This window comes from Vulpes vulpes, chromosome 2, assembly GCF_048418805.1.
Source record: "Vulpes vulpes isolate BD-2025 chromosome 2, VulVul3, whole genome shotgun sequence".
Lineage (NCBI taxonomy): Eukaryota > Metazoa > Chordata > Mammalia > Carnivora > Canidae > Vulpes > Vulpes vulpes.
This window is the reverse complement of record NC_132781.1, coordinates 15,911,120-15,919,239: the sequence shown is the minus strand read 5'-3', so window position 1 is coordinate 15,919,239 and position 8,120 is coordinate 15,911,120. Positions and strand designations below refer to the sequence as shown.

Below are 8,120 nucleotides of genomic sequence, written 5' to 3'. Positions count from 1 at the left end.
AGAACACTAGCAGCCTGGTTTCCAAAGTTAAATTGTGCGCCCTTAAACCAATCTAATGGCAAACATACATAAACCCTTTGCAGAAATGTAGAGTTTGGTGGCCATTTATTCAGGAATTACTCTATCAGGCATATATATAGATATATCTCATTTAATCCTCCCAGAGTCCTGGGAGATGTTAACACCATTTTGTGGATAAAGAAACTGAGGCATGGAGAACTTAAGTATCTTGCTTAAGGCTACACAGCTGATAAGAGTCTGGAAGGATTAAAATCAAGGACCTTGCCTAGTAAGTTTGTCCTCTTAGCCACCACATTGCAGGCTCCTTTTAGAAAAGGTGCAATCACGCTAGGACTATCAACCTGCTCAGTATCATATGCCAGGATCTTTTTGTTGCAGCTGGTGGATATTGTGAAACATTCAAGGAGATGCTGGACAATCATTAGTGTGGTACAAGTCAAAAAGCCAAAGGTTAAACCAGTTTCTCCCGGTGTCTTCCTCAGAACAACACCTTTTCCAGGACTACACTCAACCAACCAACCAACCAACCCACCCAAACTAGAGTGGTAGTTCCAAAATTAAATGGAAAAATACTGAAAAACTCCACCTCCCTCACCTCCGAGATTGCTATATGCATATTACACATTTTAGGCTCCAAGTAGTACTGAAATAATGGATTCCATTTAGTTTTAACCAACAGTTTCCCAAGGACCCAAGTACAATGTCTACTCTCTTTAAAGCCTATTAACCAATCAAGGTTTGCAGAGTACATCTTGGGGAACACCAGAACCAGCCTGAGGCATGTCCAGCCAGTTCCACGGTCTTCTCTGTGACTATGGACATGAACCTGGAGGAGCTGTCATGCATTCCCCTGAAGACAGGAGCAGATGATCAACGTGCATGGCTTCTGACTGGATCCCTGTCTGAGCCTTCTACAGCTAATGGGAATTGGGCCTTTGCATGGGGCATGTCACCATTTGCCAGTCTGGGACAAGGGAGTCTGATAAAGTTGCCATGTGAGTACACACATTTTAAACAAGTTGATTCACGAACCCAAGGTTCAGTTGCATTGTGAGAGGTACCATCTGACAAGATAATTTACTTTGAAATTACCCATCTTTCTCTGGGAAAGGGTAAGGTTCTTTTCCCTCGCTGTTGATATTTGATATCTTCATTTCTACAATGCTTATAAATAGAAGCACCCAATCTTTGTGGTAAGCAAATTCATTAAATTCCTACAAGCAATTCCTAATAGGACCAGTGTTAAATCCAGAGTGGGGCTGTGAATAGATCTACACCAGTGTGAGTTCTTTGACACGCAGAGAAAAACACACCAGGAAAAGCGAAACTAAAAATATCACCTTTCCCTGTATTGCAATGATTATTCGAAATAATTACCTCATCAAATGGAATCCTAGCCTTTTCGACCTGGAAAGGCCTTTGTAAATCTAGTCCAAACCCTTCCTTCATAGATGAGGTTGGCAAAGCTTGAAAAGGGTGAGTGACAGGTCCATGCAGCTTGTCTGTGGAACAGCTGGACTGAACTCGGCTCTCTCTGTCCAGCGCTCTTTCTCCTAAACTCTTTTCTCCCCATTTAAGACATTCCAGTGTTGTTTTAAGGAGTTGCTTTCTTGATCATTCACTATAATGCAAAAGCTTGCCTCATTTGCTGTTTTTGTGTGTGTGTGTGTGTGTGTGTGTTGGAGGGGAAGGCAAGTCCTACCTATATCATCTGCCCCTTGGTTCTCTAGCTAGCCCTCCACCTTGACCTCTCCTCCTACCCTCTGCCCCCAGCTGGCTCTCCCCCTCCCCTTCAAACATTGTTATCTTTGGCAATATGTGTGTGCACTTTCCAACCTGGCTGGGATCTGGGGCAAGGTGACTCTTGGTTTAATGGATTTTTTTCCCACAGTGCCCGAATTGGTCCAAGGGTATGGAAGGTCAGACAAGGAACAAAAAGTAAACTGCCATCCTCGGCCCTTTCAGCAGGTCTGTGTTCTGTTAATACAACAAGAATTAAGAAAAAATAAGAGAAAAAGGCAGAAACTCCACTTGAAGTACTTGCCTACCCCCTGGAAAAGTTCAAGGCTGTTGTTCATTGTCTGAATTTTCCCCTTGTGATTCACTTGTATTCCTTAAATCATCTTCAGATGTCTGATCATGGAAGCGTCAGAGGAAAATACAAAGTTGAGTATTTGCGTTGAAGTCAGTGTCCTGGCTCCTAGGAGTCAGTGGAGAATGTGCTCCCCCCGCCCCCCCTTTGGGCTGAGAGATCAGAGTGGGAGTCTCTTCTTCCCACGCTGGAGGCCCTCCAGGCTGCGGGGGCTACTGGGCACAAGAGCTCACCTCTTCCTAGTTCTCATTGCCCAGGAGACATTCTGTGTGGGCCAGGCCTGTGTTTTCTATGCTAGTCCTACCCGCAGGTCCCGCTAAGTACCCAGGAGGGCCGTGTTTTTTTTTTTTTTTTTAATCAGAGGTTGCAATGGAACCTCCCCTTGGGTGCCCGGGGCGTCCCTTTGGGGTAGCGCCCCCCCTTCCGGAGGGCAGCATCCTGGCGGGGGTGGGGGCTCAGCTTTGATCCCTGGGCACCTTTTGTCCCTAGAGGCGCCCTCCGCCAGCCAGGTACGTGGAGGGAAAGTGCTGTCCGTTTTCCAGGGTTTGGGGAGCCGGACGGTCCCTTAGCAGAGCGGCGGGGCGTGCGAGAGGCCAACGCGGTGGGCACGGCGAACTCACTAGCTGGGCGTCTCCGAGGAAGTTCGGGCGGGGTCCGCCGGCTCCCGGGCTTTCTTCCTCCAAAATCCATTCCTGGGCAGAGCAAGCCCGCTTCTCACCCAAACTCGTGGAGGCGAGGGGCTGGGCGGGCGCGGGGCTCCGCGAGGCGGATCGGGGAGCGCCCGGCCCAGGCGGCGAGGCCCCTCCAGCGCCGGTCCGCGGCCCAGGGCGCCGGCCCGAGCGCCTCGGCCAGGCCGGTCGGTCCCGCGGGCGGGGGCCGGTGACAGACGATCGGCGGCGGGGGCTCCCGGACTCCGGCCCGGGTCGAGCTCGGGGCGGACCGTCGCCGGCGCCGCCCGCGCGCCCGCCCTCAGCCGCCCGGCGAGGCGGCGGCCTCCTCCGCCGGCGCGGGGTCCCCTGGTTAACCCCTGCCCGCCAGCCTGGCCGCTGATTGGAGGAGGCGGGGCGCCGGGGCAGCGGGGACCCCCCCACCTTCCTCGTCCCCTCCCCCTCCTCCCCCACTGCCGGCTCTTCCCCCACCCCCCCAGGACCCCCCCTGCCTCCCAGCCGTGCAAATCTCGCGAGGAAACACGCGGTTTCACTAGTGTGTTTACACCGATCACTACTAATCCGGACCGAACCGATCCGGATTAAGGGGCCGGAGGCGGGTCCTGGGCACCAGCGGTTCCGACCCCCCCCCCCCCGCCCTCCGCGCCGCACCCGAGTGGCCCCCAGCCGAGCGGGCCCCCACCTCCCGGCCCGGCCTGGGCCCTCTTGCGCCTCCCTTGGCCTTTGTCCGGCGCCAGGAGGCCGGTCCCGCGCCCCCCGCGGCCGCCCGGGCCCGGGCCCGCGTCAGGCGCCTGGCTCTGTACGCGAGCCCGGGGATCTGCGGCCTCCGCGGCCCCCCTCCCCCGCCCGCCCTCTCGTGGAGCCCGGCGCCGGCGGCGGCTGCCCGGGCGGGGGGTTGCGGCGCTCAGGAGAGGCCCCGGCTCCGCCCCGGGCCTGCCCAAGGGGAGAGCCGAGCGGTCCGCGGCCGGGTCGGGTCGGGGCCCCTCCCGGGAGGAGCGTGGAGCGGCGGCGGCGGCGGCAGGTGAGAGGCTGAGCCCGGGGCGGGGGAGGGCGCCGGGCCTGGGGCATTAACCGTCCGGGGGACCCCCTCAGCTGAGGAGGCTGCGGCCCGGGCCCACCCGGGGGCCGCCGCCGGGCCGCAGCTCCTCGGCGCTGAGGCGGGAGGGGCTCCCCGAGGGCTGCGGGTCGCCGAGGGGCCGGACTGAAGATGGGGGAGGCCCAGGCGGCCCCGGCCTGGGAGTGGGGCCGGCGGCCGGCAGGGCGAAGGGGACGCCCCGGCAGCTGGAGGCCCCGGCAGCCTCCCGGGCGCCCCCGAGAGCCGGCCCGCCCTCCCTCCGTGACAGGTGGGCCTGGAGTTGGGGAAAGTTTGGAGCCGGCGGAAGGCGAGGGGCGCCGGGACCAGGCCCCATCGGTTCTGCTTCCCGGCTGTGGGCTGCAGGGAGGATCCCGGTCCAAGGCCCTGCTGGAATGAGACAGAGTGGAGATTTCCTCAACATGAGTTGACATTAAATGGAATAACCGCTGGGGCGTTATTTTCCGGTCCAGGCCTGGGGATGGAGGTTTAGGAAATGTTCCGAGAGACCCTAGGGTGTGAGGGAGGCTGCAACCTCTGCCATTCAGGCCTTGATTAGGGCAGGGCGAGACGCGAGGAAGGCCACTTACGGGGAAGCACTCTCTCTCTCTCAATCCCCTTCTCGCTTTCTTTCTTTTTCTTTTTTAAGATGCCTTTCTGCCTTCTGGAGAATTTCCTTATTCCCTCGCTAACCTGCACTTGTGTGGGTGAAACTTTAATTTGTCACCCTTTCATTCCCCTTTGCCCCAGGCTCTCAATCCAGGAAGGGAAATGAAACTGGAGGACTGGTAGGGGTGGTTACAGTTAACGTGGAGTTGTTAGATTGCAGAGGAGAATGTTTAATTCATGTTCTCAGTGAACTTTTAAATCATGCCCATCGTTCCAAAAGCTGTTTAATAATATGTTCGGAGGGGTTCTCTGTAATGGTGTATGCTCCCATTCCACTTTTAATATTAGATTTCCAATGGGTTCTGCAAGAGCTGATCTCTTGCAATGGATGGACGCGTTTGCTGAAAGTAGCCTGTGCATTTATTTTATTGGTCGTGGAAGGAGTTTAAAAATGGTGTCCTCCTGCCCTTCCCTGCTTGGAAGGAGTGCTAAAAGCAGATGTCTAGAGAAACCTACTGCTCCAGGGAGTGGTCAGAAAAAGATTTTGTAAAGGGATGGTTATGGAGCTCTACTGATTTCCTGAGTGAATGCTGGTTGATGGTTTTACCATGGGTTCTCTATTAAATTTAAGATAATTAATTCCTTTTTTCATGAGCTACTGTGAGCTCTTCAGAGAAGGGAGCTATATAATAGAGTTATTTGAAGTTATTTGTGGCTTCTGATTCATGCTACATTATTTTTAAATTATTATTAGCAATTCATATTTTTAGTTTTAAGGACTAGTTCCTGTGGGTTGGGAAAACCTATCGAAAAGTACTTAAATTAAAAGGTCGATAGAAGGAATTTTTCTGTTTTTGTTTTGTAAGTTAGTCCTTGCTCAACTTTTACTGAGATTATATGAAGGGTTTGAGGTTTTTTGCTGTTAAAATCAGATCAGAACTGGACAAGGATAAGAAGCCCTCTGAAGAGGACTTCTGAGCCATTTTTAACTTTAAACGTATTGCTATTTGAGGGAGCATGTTGTAGTTTATCACTTGAATGCTGTATTTACTTGTGGTTTACCTATGTGTGATCATCCAATGAAATAATCACTGCATTTTCTTATATCTAAAAATTGGTACCTCATGTTTTAGCTTCTACGGTCTCACAACCTACTTTGTCTTTTTCAATAGAAATGATGGAAGAATTGCATAGCCTGGACCCTCGACGGCAGGAATTATTAGAGGCCAGGTTTACAGGAGTTGGTGTTAGTAAGGTGAGTAGAATGCTGATAATGAGCGCTGTTCATAGTCTAATTGAAAGACAATTAGAAAGCAATTAAGATCAGTTTGGGTGGGCCATACTGATCCATTGCAGGTGAGATGGGCTCATGATTTCAGCGAACTTTTAGATTTACCAGTCATTCCACTAACTTAACAGTATTAAAAAGATTCTAAAGGAGAGTATATGCTGCTCTTTCTCCTCTAATATGGGAGAGGTTTCCCATGGGTCTTGTTGCAAGGTTACTAATGGGATGTGTATCTGGATTTTGTGCCATGTTTTGTCAAAACTCCTCAGTCATTCAAAAAAAAAAAAAACCTGTTAATGAAAGGATTTTGGCATAGATTCATTACAGTGGGGGTATTTCAGATAGTTTTATACTAGAGTTCTGAAAAATCTGCTTCTGCGAAGTTTGTCAGTTCTCCCAATCTGCAGTTCAGCAGATTCCTCCTGGTTGCACCCCCAGACTGCCTTTTCTCTCCTCATTTTGTCCTTCTTGCTCACTCTTTATTATTTTTGTTCTGGGAGCATAAAGTAAGATCAAGCCCCTCTTGATGGTCAGGTGGTTCATTTAAGCAATGTTATGGCTTCCTCTGCATCCTCCTGTAGTTTACCCCTTTGCTTTCATAAGATGGTTTTAGTGGAATATATTTATGGTTTTAATACAACATGTAAAAGGTATTTGTGATGTCTTATTTAAAAACTTCAGGAGTCCAAGATTGTTGTATTACTTGGGCTTGAGACTTGTGCATTTTTGATCTTTGACTTCATGTGATACATTTCTTTCTGTGCTTTGCAAGAAATCTTATTTCTCATGGCAATCTAAACATTAGTCTCATGCTTCGGTTAGTAGCTTCTTAAGGGAGAAGGTGTCAAGGTTTAGTTGGAAAAACTGGCTGCTTTGAGAGATCTTGTAGATTTGGTGAACTGGAATAGCTTGATAATTTTTGTTCATTCAACAGCTGTTGAGTGCCTGCTGCATACGAGGCATTGTGCAGGGTATCAGGAATGACAGCTCAGTCTGTCCAAGCCTCCTTTGTGGAGTAAGTGAGAGGGAGATGGTACTGTGGTGAGATCTGTGTTAGAACTGTGACAAGGTGCTGTGGGAACACAGGATTCATTACACGTTTACAGTTCTTGGTTTCTCTGGCCACTTTTACTAAGTAATTGACTTGTGGTACTTTGGAGTGGCTATACTGACTGTTCATATATTAAAGATGTATGTATAAATGTGAGTTCTTTGATCTGGGAGAAGTAGCTTCAGCTGGAAGTGAGCAGTATATTTGAGTATTAAATTGATCTCTGATTCAGTTGATTACCTACAAAGAACTTTGATGTGTCTTTTAATTTGGGAATTCAGCAGATGGTTCATATCCAAATCTGTCTGTTCAAGTGGTCACCTATGGAATAAAAGTAAGTGTGTATTCAGGTTGTATGTGGTTTTGACTCATTGGGTTTTGTTGTTAGTATGCCTTTCTTTAGTTTTTAAGGTAATGATAGCTATATCCAAGTATACTTTTGATGGAGTAGGGCATAAGTGATGGGGATAATTGACGCTGTGAATCTTGTTGCCTAGGCCCGACTTAAAATCGTGTAATTAAGGTGTCAGAAAACTTAATCTGCCTACTTATTTATTTATTTATTAAAAGATTTTATTTATTTATTCATGAGAGACACAGACAGGCAGAGACACAGGCAGAGGGAGGAGAAGCAGGCTCCATGGAAGGAGCCCAATGTGGGGCTCAATCCCGGGAATCTGGGATCACGCCCTGAGCCAAAGGCAGATGCTCAACCAATGAGCCACCCAGGCGTCCCTAATCTGCCTATTTAATAGAAAATTTTTCCTTTTATATGTAATGAAGTTTATTTATATCCAAATGTTTTTATGTCACTAATTGTATGTTATTTTGATGTTTTTAGTCATAGTTAAGTATATTGATTACAATAAATGTTCAAGGGGCAGCAAGAGATTGGTTTGTTTTTTCCCTATAGCAAACACACTTGGGGGGAAAAAGTAAATTTTTCTGTAGTTTGGAGTTAGGAGGAAGAAAAGGAAATCTCCATTTTGTAGGACTTTTTTTGCCTGCAAGCCATGGTATTCCTCAGACCACTAATTTGAAATAGAACTGGGGAGGAGGAGGCGGCCATGGTCCTGGCAGAAAAGGTGCTTTGAGAAAAACTCCTCCTCCCAGCTTTGATTTCCTCATTATGGGTTGTAATTTCCCAATGAGGATGTCATTGAATTGATAGTTTTCAGTTTTGCAGAGATCAAGAGCTTTCAGCCCCTGCTCCAAATGGGAGAAGAGTGACTTTCCTGTGATAGTGCCATCTAGTGGGAGTGGTACGGCCTTCAGGGGCTGTCTGTTGAGTTTCTCCTAACTATTCATAACATTTTCAG

At 49.3% G+C, this 8,120-nt stretch overlaps 1 protein-coding gene across 7 annotated transcripts in view; it reads left to right on the top strand.

Annotated features, from left to right (window-relative positions):
* Window positions 1-2,361: 2,361 nt before the first annotated feature.
* The window catches only part of TLK2 (tousled like kinase 2), a 117,582-nt gene continuing 111,823 nt past the window's right edge, over window positions 2,362-8,120 (top strand). For 2 of the 7 annotated variants that reach the window (XM_072746911.1, XM_072746909.1), the window contains exons 1-2: window positions 3,460-3,802; window positions 5,635-5,717. In XM_072746911.1, the coding sequence (XP_072603012.1) occupies window positions 5,637-5,717 (81 nt within the window). In that variant the 5' untranslated portion in view covers window positions 3,460-3,802; window positions 5,635-5,636. Of the gene's footprint in view, window positions 2,623-3,459; window positions 3,803-3,926; window positions 4,125-5,634; window positions 5,718-8,120 lie in introns of those variants that run through there. The other 5 variants (XM_072746910.1, XM_072746912.1, XM_072746913.1 and 2 more) reach the window with 5 other exon arrangements.